Raw genomic sequence first — 17,474 nt, 5'->3', positions numbered from 1 at the left:
TCGGTCACTGAAGCAAGCAAGCCTCCCTGTTCGAGTCAGCTGCCTGGCTGCCGGCCACCATCTTGGTTGGCAATTAATTTGCATATCTCACTGATTAGCCAGTGGGAAGGGTAGCAGCCGTACGGCTAATTACCATGTTTCTCTTTTATTAGATAGGATATTATTAATATAATATAACTGTACATTATTAATATTAAGAATATTGATTTTTTGTATATAACACCTAAAAGAAAAAAATCTGTTCTATATTCATGTGACTATGTGGGTTTCATCTTATATGATATGTTAATTCCTACTTTCCTAGTTCTAAACATGTCAGTGGCACCTCTTTTTTTTGAAAAGTAAAAAGTATACTCATTTTCTCTTTTATTTTGTAATAAATGAAGGCATTCAGTTATCTGGAGTGACACAAGATCGAAACAAAATTGACTGGTTGCAAGCCAATCTGGTCTATTTCACCCTGTGCCAATGCTGTTCTTATTATAGCTGTGAACATTTACATCCCAGGAACTACTAGTATCCTTTGCAGCATCCTCTGGCTACACTGTACCTTATAATTCCTGAGCCCAAGCTTCCTACCATATTTGTTGGTGAATTCTGCTCTTGTATCTACCACCACCAGAGGCCGATTACCCAAATTAGTACATAGCCATAGAGGCTAGTCATTGTGACCTCTAGTCAACGGTTAACCACAATTTCTCATATAAAACTGTAGAAGGTCTTACAAAAAATTGCAGATTTCCTGAAAGACAAGCATATTTGTAAATAGCCTCTTAGTGAGAGTCTTATAACTCCCCATGTTGGCTATCAGATTCATGTTCAGATGAGTTGCCATACTAGGCAAGAGAAGGATGTTAGAACAGGATTGAGGTCATTTTACTTATTCAGTAAATACAGGTGTCCCCCAAAAAATGTATATACATTTTAACAGCTGATAACTCAATTGATGTTACTTTCTTTTCAGATTTAACCTATTGGAATTAATAATTATTCAGAGTGTGTATACATTTTTGGGGATACCCTGTATTTCCCTTTGTGTTCAAAGAACTGTGCTAGGAGCTAAAATACAAAGATGAATAAAATGTGGGATCTTGTTTCATGAAGCTTTTGGCCTAGTGACAAAAATACAATTCCAGCACTAAGTAAAGATGCTATGAAAGCAACAAAGGGGGAAGCTGTTGACTCCCTGAGGAAAGTTAGGAATGGCTTTGCAGAGAAGAGGTGCTTGAGTTGGATCCTGTAGGAAGAGTAGGTATTTTCCCAAAGATGAGTATACAGCCCTGGCTGGTGTGTCTCAGCAGTTAGAGTGTCAGCCTGCACACTGAAGGGTCGAGGGTTCAATTCCCAATCAAGGGCATGTACATAGGTTGGAGGTTTGATCCCTAGCCCCGACCAGGGGCACATATGGGAAGCAATCTCTCTCTCTCTCTTTCCCTATCTCTAAAAATCAATGGAAAAAATATCCTCTGGTGATGATTAACAAAAAGAAAGAAAAAAGATGAATATACAGTTATGAGTAGAACACATCCAAATTCACAGGGCTAAGAAATAGAAGCAAGGCACATTTGGTGACCTGTGGGTAGTTTGGAAATGAGGATGTGAAGTTTAACACACACAGTAAAATAATTTTGCAGAGAGGTAAGGGCCAAAATGCAGAAGTCATTGCATGCCATGAAGGGGAGTTTAAAAATTATTCTGGACAGTGGTAAACCACCAAAAGGATTTAAGCTGGAATTTATAAGGTTAAAATTGAGTTGTGGAAAAGTCCCCACTAACAGTATAGAGTACCACCTGATTGTAACATCTGGGCTGCTTGGAAAATTAAAATACCACATTTTAAAAGGTCAGAACTCCAAATCTGTCTCTTCAGTTGGGCTTTCCTCTCGCTGAAGCACTTCTTTGATACGGAATTATTTAAGCAAAAACAGTACCACTAATAAAGGATAATGTCTTCAGCTTTCAGGGTCTGAGCTGAGAGCTGATTTCTCTTTGTTTGATTTCAGGATCACCATCCATCTCAGCAGGGCCAAGGTGGGTTACATGGAATCTATCTCAGGGCCTTCTGCACAGGTCTGGACTCCGTTTTGCAGCCTTATCGACAAGCACTGCTTGATTTGGAACAAGAGGTGAGAGAGGAGATATGGGAACAACACCTCTGGGACAGAAGATTAGGGCATGTTTTTGAATTTGAAATGCCTTTTGATATGGTCAGGTGGTTAGGAGTAAGCTATTTTCTACATGGCTGGAGAGTACAGTGTATTCTCTGTGATTGTCCAAGCCATGATCAAAGTGGCGTGCAGCTCATGGCAAAGGTTCCTGAGTAAGAAGAGCCCTAGCTTTGATTTTATTATCACCTGAAAATCAGAATTATCTTCTATAAATCATCAATTCTCAATAGCCTAAAACTAACACTAAGCCCATTCTTAGATTTCATTCTAGTTTTCATAGATCAAACAGATTTGAGATATTTTGTATGGAGCTCTAATCACAGTGTTTCTTGTTGCAGTTCCTGGCTGACCCCCATCTCTCCATATCACATGTCAATTACTCCTTAGATCAGGTATGCTGCTCAAGTAACAAAATGCCTTGGAATCTGTTGATATTGTTAAAATAATCCAACTTGTGAAATTTTTTGAGAACTTTTTCCCTTCTGGATTAAAATAGCCCAGCATTTTATATTTTGTATGCTTTCCTAGGTCAGAACTGTTTGAAAAGCTCCAAATTTAGTTAAAACTTAATGTCTGATGTTAATGCTCTAAATTGACCTCAATATTAACAGTTTTGCTAGTCTCAGAAATAGAGACTGTTTCTATCTGCCGTTCTCTATCTGCCACTAATCCCATATCAAGTTGCCTTAAGATATTGGATCTTGCCCTAGCCAGTTTGGCTCAGTGGATAGAGCATCAGCCTGGGGACTGAAAGGTCCCAGATTTGATTCCCATAAGTTAGTTGCAGGCTCAATCCCAGCCGTGGCTGGGGCGCGTGCAGGAGGCAACCAATGTGTCTCTCTCACATCGATGTTTCTCTCTGTCTCTCCCCCTCCCTTCCACTCTCTCTAAAAGTCAATGGAAAAATATCCTTGGGTGAGGGTTAACAAAAAAATAAAAAATAAAAAAAGATATTGGATCTTGGCTGCTCTATGGTATTGCCATCTTTGTTAAGTGGGATTATTTAGAAACAAAAGCATTTCCTGAAGTAATTTTTTTCCTTGTATTTGATTATAGATCCTCCTAATTATTCTCTACTTTGCAGTTCCAGCTCCTTTTTCCCTCTGTGATGGTTGTAGTAGAACAAATTAAAAGTCAAAAGGTAAGAACTATTGTTTTTCCTTTTGCTTCAGTAAGCACCAAGTAAATATTCTTAATTTTGCCTTACATTCTTTTTTGAAGACTCTAGATTTTAGTAGTTTGTATGTATGTATGTATGTAACAATATTTGCTTGGGTATTATGATAAGTGTCAAGAATGCAAAAATAAATTATGACCTTGTCCCTAAGTACCTTCTGGTCCAGAGGTGGGGGAAATGTTAATAGACATACTCAAGAATGCTGTTGGATAAGAAAATAATGATATGGATGTTTGGAGATGGGAGCTTTTTGCACTAAGGATTTAAAACTGTTGCATATGGATCTTAAGGAGAAGCTAAAAGTTAATTCTTAGAAAAAAAGAAGGCAATAGTTTCTTGTTAGGGTGTTGGCAGTTTTATGAAAATTAGGCCATTGGGTAAAACCCGCATGCTTATTATTTATTAACTATGCCCATTCTTATCACAAGTTTTCATCAAATGCACTGAAAAGTTAGGGCTCCCAATGTCAGGAGAATGTCTTTTCTAGGCAACATCAATAATTCTGAAGAGTAAATGCTTTGAGATTTCGCATTAGAAGAAGAATTAACAAATGGATTAAACGTGTGTTTTTAGCTCATTCATGTTTTTAAGCTGTTATATTTGTGCCTTGCCTAATTAGGAGTGCTCACCTTGGTGAATATCACTAGTTAGCCAGTTAATTTGCCCAGTTTCTACTTTATTTTTTCACCTTGTGAGTATAGAAATTTATATTTTGCTGCATTCACTCTGTCTAGCAAAGCCAGAAGGGGAGGTGCTCTTTGGTCTTTCAAAGCTGATTGCCCTCATCTTATAACATCGAGCTTTTATTGTGCACTTGCTGTGTACCAGGCACTGTGCTAAGTACTTCACATACATTCAGTCCTCTAAGGGATCAAATAGGTTAAGGAACTGTCTGGGGTCACACAGATGGTAGGAAATGGTAGAACTGGACTATAAGCCCACATCTGTCTGACTCCAAAGACTATGACCATCTGCACTCTACTAATCTATCTCCCAAATTGGTGGGCACCTTCTCAGTGACTGGATTCAGTGAAAGGATTCCATGCCTGGCTGCACATTTCAGTTGACTTCCAGCTTCCACTGGCCACAGGAAGGAGAGTGGACAATGAGCAGAGGGATTGCTGATGGGCAAACCTTCCTTCCTGCCGGGGTGTGGTAGAGAAGCTAGTGTGCTATGGCTCCACCCAGCAAAAAACGGAGGTGGCCAAGAACATGGGCTGGAGGTGAGACTGGGGATGATTGCAGACAGGCAAAAGGGATCCTTTTATAATGATGGAAATGTTATGAAAGTGGATTATGGTAATTGGTTGCACAATGCTGTAAATTTACTAAAAATTGTTGAGTAGTACACTTAAGATGGCTGAATTTTATGTTATGTAAATTATTCAACAATAAAACAGTTTTTTTTTTTAAGAGAAAGCCAGAGGGTATAGAAAGAGGGAGCAGATTTTTAGAAAAGTGTATACTTTAGAAGTAGTATAAATTAGGCCTTAATCTGAAAGAAAGAGATTTCTTTACCTCTTTGCTTGGAATTTCAACTAAATGTTTCTGGTTTCTCTAGTGCAGTACTTCTCAAAATTCATTGTGCATTATAATCACCTGAAGCAAATTGTTAAAACCAGGTTGTTGGGCCCTACCCCAGAGGGTCTGATTCAGGAGGCCTGGAGTAGAGCCCAAGAATTTGCATTTCTTGTAAGTTCCTAGGCCAGTGATGGCGAACCCTTTGAACTCGGCGTGTCAGCATTTTGAAAAACCCTAACTTAACTCTGGTGCCGTGTCACATATAGAAATTTTTTGATATTTGCAACCATAGTAAAACAAAGATGTATATTTTTGATATTTATTTTATGTATTTAAATGCCATTTAACAAAGAAAAATCAACCAAAAAAATGAGTTCACGTGTCACCTCTGACACGCATGTCATAGGTTCGCCATCACTGTCCTAGGCGATGCTGCTGCTCCTTGAGGTGAGGCCAAATGGAGAGGGGTAGGGAGGCTGAGAATCCATACTTAGAGAATAACTATTATGATATTCTGATTTATAATAAGAAATACATATTTGGTCTTCGTATTATTGTGCCGTGCTCAGCACGGCCAGGGGTGAACCTGAGAGGGGGTGGCAGTGAAGGATTAAAGAAGACAGACAAGAGAATAAAGCTGGGGCTAGGTGAGACGCTGCTCTCTGATGGAGAGACAGTGCCACAGCCTTCACGCCGAGTCTTTATTTTATAGCCAGATTCCATGAGGCAAAGTAAGGGCGTGGTCAAGATGTTTACAATGTTCTCATGGTTTTGAATCTACTCAATTACATGCACCTGAACTCTATCAAGCTTTGTTTTGGTGGCACTTGCTGCACCTCCCACAGCCTATATCACTTAGTTCGGACCATAAGGTCAAGCTTACAACCACAGCCTTTGGCTATAATTGTGCTGGGAGGGCTTTGCCCTCCAAGCTGGGACTTGCACGTGGCAAACGAGAGGACCGTGACCTCTCATTAGTCTGAGGCTTGAACCTGTCCAGATGCTGTAGCCGCTCTCCACAGTTTGTGGCACAAAGCTCCTAAAACCCTTGGAATTTCCTAAGTGATAAGAGTGATAAAGGTGTCTTGATATTCATAAGAAACCCCTATCAACCTCACCTGAGTTGTTGTTTTAAATTGTGTATTTTTTTAATCCTTACCTGAGGAGATTTTTTCTATTGATTTCTAGAGAAAGTAGAAGAGAGGAAGGGGGGGGAGGAGAGAGAGAGAGAGAGAGAGAAGCTTTGGTGTGAGAGAGACACATTGATTGGCTGCCTCCTGCATGTGCCCCTACTGGGGCCTGGGAAACTGCAACTGAGGTACATGCCCTTGACCAGAAATTGAACTCATGACCCTTTGGTCCTCAGGCCAACACTCTAACCACTGAGCAAAGGTTGGTTGTTTTTCTGGGTTTTTAAAAAATATTTATAAATTGATTGGAGTGACATTGGTCAACATGAACATATAGGTTTCAGGTGTGGGTTTCTAAGTTACAAGACCTGTATATTGCACGGTGTGCCCACCATCCAAAGTCAAACTTCTTTCACCTTATCTTAGGTCCTCCTTTTTTCCCACCCCCTTCCCTCTGGCAACCACCACACTGTTGTTTGTGTTCATGAGTTTCAGTTTTATATCCCACATATGTGTGAAATCATATGGTTCTTAGTTTTTCTGTCCGACTTATTTAGCATGATGTTCTCAAGGTCCATCCATGTTGTTGCAAATGGTGCTATTTCATCCTTTCTTATGGCTGAGGAGTATTCCATTGTGTATATGTACCACATCTTCTTTATCCAGTCTTCTGTCGTGGACACTTTGGTTGTTTCCATGTTTTGGCCACTGTGAATAATGCTGCAGTGAATATAGGGGTGCATGTATCTGTGCGAATACATGATTTCGAATTTTTCGGGCATATACCCAGGAGAGGGGATTGCTGGGTCATATGGTAGCTCTATTCTTAATTTTTTTGAGTAATCGCCAGACTGCTTTCCATAGTGGTTGTACCAGTTTACATTCCCACCAGCAGTGAATGAGGGTTCTCTTTTTTCCACAACCTCTCCAACACTTGTTATTGCTTGTCTTGTTGATAATGGCCACTCTAACAGGCACACCTGCGTTGTTAATGAGGTGACTTTTGCACAGCACTTAAGGATATGCGCTGGTTGCCAGGGGAATCAACCATGTGATTGGAGAGTTGGAACTTTCAGTCCCACCCCCAACCCTTGGGTTAGTGGGGGCGGGGGAGAGCTTGGAAATTGAGTTCAATCACCTGTGCCTGATGATTTAATCAATGGTGCCTGTGTGATGAAGCCTCCATAAAAACCCAAGAGGACAGCTACGGCTGGTCTAATGCCATCTCAGGGTAGAGTCAGAATAAAATAAAAATGTAGGACACCCCAGCTGGTGTTTGAGAATTGCTTGGTGCTGTGGGGAAAACCCCACACATTGAATTGTAGTCAGAATCGAACTATACCTGGATCTTATGATCAAGTTATCCCCATTCTCTACTCGATTGTGCCCTCTGGATTGAATATAGAATATGAGTTTGTGCTACATGAACTACTGAAATGGAATCCAGATTGAAAAGGCTGTGTTTTCCACAGATTCATGGTTGTCAGATCCTGGAAACAGTATACAAACACAGCTGTGGAGGTTTGCCTCCTGTTCGAAGTGCACTAGAAAAGTAAGTCATGGTTCAATTGGGGGTTGGGGGCAGAGGTGGGTGGTCAAGTGACTTGACTGCATGGGTTTTATTTTCAGGTCATCTTATTTTCTGGGGAAAGGTATGACCAGGATAGAAAAGACCCATGAGCAGAGGAGCCCATGTAATCCTTTTGATGGCTCAGAAATTGCAAAAAGAGGATTATAAAGTGTTGAGTATCAAAGCTAGAGGTCCTTGAGGCAACCCTTTTAATTTTTGGATCTCATCATCCTGGGAGAATTTCCATTACATGTGCCGGATAATGCCTAGCTGTGTCTAAACATGTGTATTTTGAGTAGCCGCTATTTTCACATCGAGGCCCTTAAAAATGTTTATACTTTGTAATCCCATAATGCCACTTTTAGGAATTTTATTCTAAGAAATGTATTCAAAAGGAAATAAACATGCACGAGCATTATTCATTGCAATGTTGTGTACTATATCAAGAAATTAAAAAATTACCAGCAGTAGAGGAAAGATAAAGATATATTCTCTTGATAGACTATAATGCCATTAACACTATACATACTATAAAAACACGTAAGAATATTTTTTATAACACTAATTGAAAAAAAGGATTCAGCCCTGACCAGTTTGGCTCAGTGGCTAGAGCGTCAGCCTGTGGACTGAAGAGTCCCAGGTTCGATTCCGGTCAAGGGCATGTACCTTGGTTTCGGGCACATCCCCAGTAGGGGGTGTGCAAGAGGAGGCTGATGGATGTTTCTAACTCTCTATCCCTCTCCCTTCCTCTCTGTAAAAAAATCAATAAAATATATTTTAAAAAAAGGATTCAAAAGTATGTCTTATGATTACAACTATATTAAATGTATATGGAGTTTCATGAAAGACTGCTCATTTGACTTGTATCCTATTCCCCTCTTCTTCCTCATTTCTTAAAAAGAGGGTGTGGAAAGAAAGAGGGTGTGGCATTGATTGAAAAATTGAAAATCAGTGATCTCTGAGGTGCCTCCCAACTCTTAACAATTCCACTTTAACCACTACACAAGTAAGTCCTCAGATGAGCAGGAAAATTTCCAGAATATGTTTCTGGACTTACTTCTCTATTACTGTGCCTTTTTTTCCATAATAAAAGAAATTAATTTTGATTGTAGAAAATACAGACATGCAAAGAGAAGAAATAAAAATCACCTGTTTTCGCAGTCCCTTGAGACACCCAATTCAACTTTTGGTGTATATCCTCTCTAGTTTCTCTCTGTATAAACAGACTGTATAGTTTTATGCATTGAATATAAAATCTTATGTAGATAACTAGGGGCCCAGGGCACGAAATTCGTGCATGGGTAGGTTCCCTAGGCCTGGCCAACGATCAGGGCCGATCTGTGGGGTGACCAGCGGGGCGATTGGGGGGGCCCCCACTGGCACCTGCCTTGACTGGCCTGGCACCGCCTGCTCGCCAGCTCCGCTCCCCGCCACCGCTGCCAGTCGCCTCCCTCTGCGGGGTGACCAGCAGGGCGTTGGGGTGCCCCCACTGGCACCCATCTTGGCCAGCCTGGCACTGCCCACTCTCAGGCCCCAGCTTGGGCTAGGGGCAGCTCCTGTGTTAAGCGTCTGCCCCCTGGTTGTCAGTGCACATCATAGCAACCAGTCATTCTACCGGTCATTCCATCATTCAGTCGATTTGCATATTAGGCTTTTATTATATAGGATATAATAAATTTATATATTTTCAGGGACCAAACTTTACAGACCACAGAGTGCAATGTGCAAAATTTAATTTAAAGAGCTATTCCATTCAGTTAGCATACGACAAATAGCAGACTCAGTCTCTTTTAGTTTCTTTTTCTTCCCCAGTTATTTTGAAAATTTTCAAATCTACAAAAATGTTGAAAGAACTGTACAATAAACACCTATATACCCTTTAATTTCACCAGTTAACATTTTGCCACATTTATTTTTTTCTTTCTCCCTCTATATAAACTGTGAAATGTATATGTAAATTTATATATTTATATGTAAACACCCACATACATACCATAATTTTTTGCTGAGTGATTTGAAAGTGGTCACAAATATAATAACACTTAACCCCTTAATGTCAGCTTGTATCCTTTAAAAAAGGGGGGGGGTGTGCATTTTCTTATATAACCTCAATACCATATTATACTCAAGAAAGGTAACATTAATTCAACAATATGATATCCAAACTATATCTGAATTTCTTCAGTTCCCCTCCAAAAATTCTTTATAGCTGTTCTTTTGTGAATCCATGATCCAACCAGTGTTCACATGTTGCATTTGGTTGTCATGTCTTTTTAGTCTCCTTTGCTTTTATTCTTTTTCTTTTTCTTTTTTTTTAATTTTGATGACTGACATTTTAAGAGTTCTAACCAGTTGTCTTGAAGAATGTTCCACAATCTGGATTTTTCTGTTCTTTCCTCATGTTTACATTTGGGTTAAAAAATTTTTTTGCAAGAATACTACATGGGTCATATTATTTCCTGTTGCATCATATCAGAAGGCACAGAAAATAAGTTTGTCCCATTACTGGTGTTGTAAAGTTTGATCACTTGGTTTAAGTGTTTTCCACCAGATCTCTCCATTTTAGAGGGACATTTTCCCCTTTGTAATTAATACGTTATCTGGTGGTAATACCTTTGAGACCATGTAAATATCCCATTCTCCAACAACCTTTCTGCATTTTGTTGGATTATACTTGTTCAGGTATACCTGCCTGTTATGTATTGAATCTACTCTCCTTATGTGATTCCAACAAAAAATAAAACAAATTTAATACTATGTTAGCCAAAGAGAGACTCCCGTAAGTCCACTTAATTTTAACAGTAATATCAGTGTTAAAACTAAATATACACAAAAGGAGGAAAGAAAATGTGTTTCTCCTAAAAGACTATCAGAGCAGTCACTGAACATTTCAGACTTCAGTATGTAGGTCACAAGTTTGGAAATTTAATCAGTCCAGCCACAAACATTTAAATTAAAAATACCACAATTATTTTTAGCTTACTTGGTCATTTCCCTATGACTCATCAACCTCTCAGGCCTCTGTTTATCCTGTAGCAGTTTAAAGCGTACCCTCTGTGCCCTTGTGGGCTTAGTGTTCTTTAAGTGGACTTCTAAGGGTCTTGCTTTTCTCCCTACTCAGAATCCTGGCCGTGTGTCATGGGGTCATGTATAAGCAGCTCTCAGCCTGGATGCTACACGGACTCCTCTTGGACCAGCATGAAGAGTTCTTTATCAAACAGGGTCCATCTTCTGGTAACGTCACTGCCCAGCCAGAAGAGGATGAGGAGGATCTGGGTATTGGGGGACTGACAGGAAAACAACTGAGAGAACTCCAGGACTTGGTGAGAACATAGCAAGAAGCCCAGCATACTCGTCACAGGAATCAGAAAAGACTACAGCTAAATGACCTTTTGGTGACCCTGCTCCAAGTTCATCATAGCCTGGGCACCTTCCATAAATTCTTTAGATATAAACACTTGTCTTTATCTTTTTTTAATACTTAAATGTAATACCTAACTTAATGTGAGACTACAAGACAGGAAATAATTTGTGAGATTCCTTTTGTTTCCCCTTTTCCTAGTATATGCTTTTAAATGGTTAATAATAAGTCTTGTGTCCTAAAGTAGTTTGTAGCTACCCTGTAGTATTTATTTATAAATATATTTTTATTGATTTCAGAGAGAGGGAGAGAGATAGAAACATCAATGATGAGAGAGAATCATTCAGCTGCCTTAGACAGGAAATAATTTGTGAGATTCCTTTTGTTTCCCCTTTTCCTAGTATATGCTTTTAAATGGTTAATAATAAGTCTTGTGTCCTAAAGTAGTTTGTAGCTACCCTGTAGTATTTATTTATAAATATATTTTTATTGATTTCAGAGAGAGGGAGAGAGATAGAAACATCAATGATGAGAGAGAATCATTGACCAGCTGCCTTCTGCATGCCCCCTCCTGGGGATCAAGCCAGCAACCTGGGCATGTGCCCTGACCAGGAATTGAACCGTTATCCCCTGGTTCATAGGTCGACACTCAACCACTGAGCCACACTGGCTGGGCTACCCTGTAGTATTTAAATGCAGTTTGGAGTTTTGATTAAACTCCCCAAAGTCCTCTCTTGTCCTTATTCATCCATCCATTCATTTATCCTGTTACAACATTTAATTAAATGGGTGTTATGTGCCAGGCACTGTTCTAGGTGCCACAACTACGTAGACAAATAATAGGTAGTAGTCCATGTCCTTAAAGAGCTTATAGTTTAGTGGAAGATATAAGTAAACAGTAACATTACAGTGTACTAAGTATTCTGGAAAGAGTAAGTACGGGTATCAGAACATGGTATTAAAGTAACTAGAGAAGTCTTCAGTGAAATATATGGGTAAATTGCAAAGAGTTTGAGAGGAGAGGTCAAGAAACATTCCAGGCATGTGTGTAAATATTCTAGGGAAGGATGTGTGTAAAGTACAGAGCCCATGAAGGACATGGCTCATTTGGGGAACCATTAGTAATTCAATTGAAATGGCCAAGTAAAGACTGAAGTATCTTGTAAGGACAGTGGAGGGGATGGGGGAAGTGGCAATCTGTGAAGCTGTTGAGTTAAGCAGAGGTAAGATCATGAGAGCCCTTGTAAACAGTGGGAAGGAATTTGAACTTGAACCTGAAAAGAGCTTGGAGCCAGTGAAGAATTTTAGGCAATATATTAGCACCATTGGACTTTATGATAGATCACTCTGGATACTGTGTGGGGATTCTTTGTGGGTTTTTTTTAAAATCACGATTCACTGTAGGTACATTAGAAGAATGTGGGTGAAAATAATAATGGCTAAACCAAGGGTATTAACAGTAAATATGGAGAAAAATAAAGAGGCTTGAGAGAGATTTAAGAAGTGGAATGAGTAGGCCTTAGTGATTGATTAGATATGGACCCAGAGGAAAGAATCAAGGATGATACCTAAGAGTCTGCTTTCAACAGCTAGGCGAGTAGTGATGATAAGCAATGTATATTGCTAGTATTGGAGGAAAGAATATGGATCTAATTTTGGACATGTTGAGTTTGAGGTACTTGTAGGAAATGTCCAGTGGGTTGAGGCTGGTGCTCATGAGAGCAATCTAGCTTAAAGGTGATGATTTAGGCATCATCATCTTTAGAAATATTTAATCTGGGGTCCACGTGGGACTTCAGGAGGTTCTGTGAAATGTATGTCTGTATATTTGTCTGGAAACTTTTATAATTGTAGAGAGTTCTGTGATGTAAAAACTTAAAATACCTGTTACGGTGAAAAATTCAGCCATAAAAGATGTGATTGTCGATAAAGAGGATGGGGAGAGTGAAAGGAAAAGGAATAGTGCCAGGAGGAACACCAGCACGAAGCCCAAAACAACGAGGGCAAATAGCAGAGATCAAAGTCAGGACAGTCGAGTCCCTTGGAACTAGATAAGGGTCAAATCTAAAGCAAGGCAGGGATTGGGGTGCTGAGTGATTTGGGGGGGCGGGGAGGATATCTGGGCCTTTCTGGGCTATGTCAGTGGTTCTCCAGCTTCACTGTGCACCGGAATCACCTGGAGAGCTTGTTAAAACAGATCGCTGGGCCTCGTTGCCCAAGTTTCCTGTAGATCTGGGAAGGGGCTTGAAAATTTGCATTTCTTATAAGCCTAACCAATGGACACAGACACCAGGGGGTGAGGGTATGAGTGGGGGTGGTGAGGGGAGGGATGGGGGGATAAGGACACATATGTAATATCTTAATTAATAAAGAAAAAAATTTTTTGAGAAAAAAGATTTGCATTTCTAACAAGCTCCCATGTGAAGCTGATGCTGCTGGTCCAGGAGCCACACATTGAGAAACATGTGGCTAAATGACTTGGGGCTGGATAAAGAGCTGGGCAGAGCAGGCATGTACACAAATCATAGACGTGTAGATTTGGGAAAAGATCAAGTATTCCACGGTACAAGTAGAGAAACTGAGTTCCAGATCTGCACAAGTAGTAAAGGCGGAGTGAGGACAAAAATCCTAATATTAAAAAAACACTGGTCCCGCCAGTGTGGCTCAGTGGTTGAGTGTTGACCCCTGAACCAGGAGGTCACAGATCCCTCGTCAGGGCACATGCCCGGGTTGTGGGCTAGTTCCCAGTAGGAGGCGTGCAAGAGGCAGCCAGTCAATGATTCTCTCTCATCATTGATGTTTCTATTTCTCCCTCTCCCTTCCTCTCTCTGAAATCAATAAAAAACATATTACAAACAACAACAACAAAACACTATCATTTCCACCATCTCCTGTGCTGCCTGAAAATGGAATACATCTTTCTAACACTAGATGCAACCTCAGATTTAAAGTCCCTACTCTATTTACAGAAAATATATATCACGTGTTGGGATGTTTTCTTGTTTTCCCTTTCTTCATACATCATCTCTGATATGGGTTACTTCCCTGACCAGCGCCTGATAGAGGAAGAGAACATGCTGGCACCATCTCTAAAGCAGTTTTCCCTGCGCGTGGAGATTCTTCCATCCTACATCCCAGTGAGGGTTGCTGAAAAAATCCTGTTTGTTGGAGAGTCTGTCCAGATGTTTGAGAATCAAAATGTCAACCTGACTAGAAAAGGTAAGAATATCCTTGCACAACGTACCCCATCCTCCAAGGCTCTTCTTGATAGTGCGCGAACCCAAGTACCCCTGGTCCTAGTGAGTGGTGAGTAGTGTTTATGTACTGACATTTCAGCACAACCATGACGTGCTTGCTCGCGAGCTGGTTAAGGAGCTGCGCCAGCAGGATGGGGGACCCTTGCCGTCCTGGTTGTGCCCCGCCTCCTGTGACGGTGCCTTCCCATTTTGCAGGATCCATTTTGAAAAACCAGGAGGACACTTTTGCTGCCGAGCTGCATCGCCTCAAGCAGCAGCCGCTCTTCAGCCTGGTGGACTTTGAGCAGGTGGTGGACCGTATTCGGAGCACTGTGGCTGAGGTTTGTCTCATCATCTGTTTTCTTAGGAAGAAAGTGGATTAATTTCCCCAGGAATTGAATACTTGACTTTTGCTTCTTCTTAATGTGGTTAGAACTTAGCTTGGAGGGAATTGTTTGACAGAGTTGAAGGGCAAGAAGTAGGAAATGAAAAGATTCTCTCTGTTCTTAATAGTAGAGGCGGAGCTGCCTTAGCCTCTCGATCCTGGCAGGAGTTTACGAGTTAGTTAACTAGCTCGCTGAATAAAGGGCGGTCTTGGTTTCATTTCACATCGTCAGCATTTTGAATCTGTCTGTATACAGTAGTTGGCAATAACTCCAAGGAACCAATGGATTCTGAGTAAATGTAGTGCCTTACTTATGTTTTATAATGGCTTTATTAGTTATTCTGCCATTTGTGGATATGATACTCCTGAGGAAGACAAGAACAGGTATAATTTTCCCATTCCTGTAAATGAAAACAACACTCAGGAAGCTAACTTGCCTGGTGTTGCACAGTAAGTAACCAAGGTGAGGTCAGAAACAGGTCTTCCGACCCATACCCAGTTCATTGTTCATATGTGAATCGTGCTTCATCCATGAACTTAAATTATGACCAATACTTTTTCAAATGGGCATATGTTCTGTCCTTATGATACAGTTTGGCTCACAGGTGTGTGATAATGTGAAATGAAATCTTCAGTTAGTCAACTGGGTTGTTGATTGTGTTAGTGGTTTTCAACTCTGGCTGCACGTAGAATCCCAGTAGAGATAATAAAGCTTACTCGCACCATGTCCTTTCCTCAGAGCTTCTGATTTGTAAGTCAGGAGGGCATAGGTACTTGTATTTATACCAACCAACCAATAAACAAACCCCTGCAGGTTATTTTGAAGCATAGCCAATGCACTAGGGCAGGGGTGGGCAACCCCTGGCACGCATGCCAAACATGGCACACCAGTAACTTTTGCTGGCACGCGAAACCCTCTCTTATAATCTTCCATTTACAATTTTTTTCTTAATATCGACTTTTTTATTTTTCAGATAAATTCAGTGTAGGTACATCTTAGATAAATAAATAATTTTACATAACAAGTTATCTTAAAGACCGTAGACATGGATTGACGAGAGAGGGGAAGAGCAATTACATCTATGCCTCTGCCTTAACTCTCCCTGCTTTCCTAGATCCGACCAGTGTTTTGGTTTCATCCACATACGCTTGTGAATCTTTGTTCTCAGTGATGAATTTTGTTAAGTCTCGTAATAGGAGTAGCCTGACGGATGAAAGTAGTAGCTCGTGCATATCTCTGAAGGTCACGAAATATAAACCTGATGTAAAATCTCTGTCATCAGTGATGCAGCAGCAAAAGTCCCACTGATAATATCAAACGGAGTCATAAAGTTTTCTGTCGGACTATCAGTGTACATGTATACATTAAAAAATAAATGTATTTTTCATCATCATATACTGTGTTTTTGTCGCTCGAATGAATTTTATTATTTCTTCAAGGTTCTTTTTTTTTTTATTCTTTATTCACTGCACAAACCAGATTCTTCTCCAGTCTCTCCTCTAAATTGGACTTAACCCTACATCCTTAATTTCTGTTTAGTGTTTTTATGAAAGGCTTTTCTCATTAAGACTTTACAGATGTAGGAGAATCATTACTCCCATCACTCCATGTATCTGGAGCTGCTCCTTTTTTGGATACCAGCTCTGCCCTTGGCCCTCCTCACTCTTGTGGTCCCAGTGATCCACACCCTGCTGCCTACTCCTCATTCCTTGTCTTTTTGTACCCACTGCTTCCCCTCAAGGTTCTCACATATGTACACCTTAAGAGATATCAAGTAGGTGTAACATGTTCTCAAAAAACTAGGGTTGGCACACAGAAGAATTTTGAGTCAGAGATTTTGCTGGTTTTGGCACGCACTCACAAAAAGGTTGCCCACCCCTGCACTAGGGTCAGTGTCCAGAACCTGAGGAAGCTTAGTATTAGGTGCCCTCACATTGGAAGCCCAGTAATCTGTCACAAATTGTCATTATCTTTTTTGGTCACTGCCTCAAAAATTTCTAGGTGTTGGAGACAGAGTTGTGTTATAAACATAGAATATTAGACATTAAAATGGCCTTGAAGTATCACTTGATTTGATTCTTTATGGACAAGTAAATATCTGAATTACCTAGAATACACTTGCTATCACTTCCTGGCCTTTTGGCTGAGATCAAGTGTAGAGTACATTTTCCTGCCCTTTCAAACTTTCAAGACACTCCTCTGTCCTTAGCCAGGACAGTGCTTGTCTAGGGGGCTGGTGTCTTCAGTTCCTTTCATCTGTTTTATTGAATCAATTTCTGTTCTTTTATCATTTTTGTGATAACTCGTTGGAAAATATAATTAATGAAGGAAAGTAAAATTGTCTTGAATTAATAAAATAAAGTTTCAAAAATTTTTTTCTGGTGAAATTCTGAAATGCACATATTACTAGAAATAATATTTCCAGTTTGTAAAAATGATAGACAAAAAAATTGAATCTTTAACTCTTTGAAGTGTTTTAGAATTTTACCTAATTGACTTTTTTTGAAAGGTATTGTTGTAACAATAACAACAACTTATAGTAATGAAAAGAAATACAGTGTATCCAGAGGGGAAAGAGGGAATGTCTTGCAATACATATACTCATCCCTTCTTGGATCTTTCTTTTCTTATCTTTTTTCTTTTTTTTTTTTTTTTTTTTTTTTTTTTTGTTAATCCTCACCTGAGGATATTTTTTCCACTGATTTTTAGAGAGAGTGGAAGAGAGAGGGAAAGAGAGAGAAACATCGATGTAAGAGAAATACATCGATTGGTTGCCTCCAACCAGGGCCAGGGACTGAGGAGATGCAACCAAGGTACATGCCGTTTACCAGAATCAAAGCCAGGACCCTTTGGTCCACAGGCCGACGCTCTATTCACTGAGCAAAACTGGCTAGGGCTCTTCTATTTTTAATATTTGTTTCCTAA

The 17,474-nt window shown here is 40.1% G+C and overlaps 1 protein-coding gene across 3 annotated transcripts in view; it reads left to right on the top strand.

The window, feature by feature from the left end:
* The window catches only part of TUBGCP4 (tubulin, gamma complex associated protein 4), a 49,976-nt gene that overhangs the window by 14,626 nt on the left and 17,876 nt on the right, over positions 1 to 17,474 (top strand). For 2 of the 3 annotated variants that reach the window (XM_014548746.1, XM_005877558.2), the window contains exons 3-9: positions 2,004 to 2,126; positions 2,507 to 2,560; positions 3,253 to 3,309; positions 7,469 to 7,548; positions 10,688 to 10,889; positions 13,981 to 14,146; positions 14,380 to 14,504. In XM_014548746.1, the coding sequence (XP_014404232.1) occupies positions 3,277 to 3,309; positions 7,469 to 7,548; positions 10,688 to 10,889; positions 13,981 to 14,146; positions 14,380 to 14,504 (606 nt within the window). In that variant the 5' untranslated portion in view covers positions 2,004 to 2,126; positions 2,507 to 2,560; positions 3,253 to 3,276. Of the gene's footprint in view, positions 1 to 2,003; positions 2,127 to 2,506; positions 2,561 to 3,224; positions 3,310 to 7,468; positions 7,549 to 10,687; positions 10,890 to 13,980; positions 14,147 to 14,379; positions 14,505 to 17,474 lie in introns of those variants that run through there. The other variant, XM_014548747.1, reaches the window with a different exon arrangement.

The sequence above is a fragment of the Myotis brandtii genome, unplaced genomic scaffold (assembly GCF_000412655.1).
Source record: "Myotis brandtii unplaced genomic scaffold, ASM41265v1 scaffold521, whole genome shotgun sequence".
Classification (NCBI taxonomy): domain Eukaryota; kingdom Metazoa; phylum Chordata; class Mammalia; order Chiroptera; family Vespertilionidae; genus Myotis; species Myotis brandtii.
Note: the sequence above shows the minus strand (reverse complement) of the source record. Positions and strands in the feature narration are given on the sequence as shown.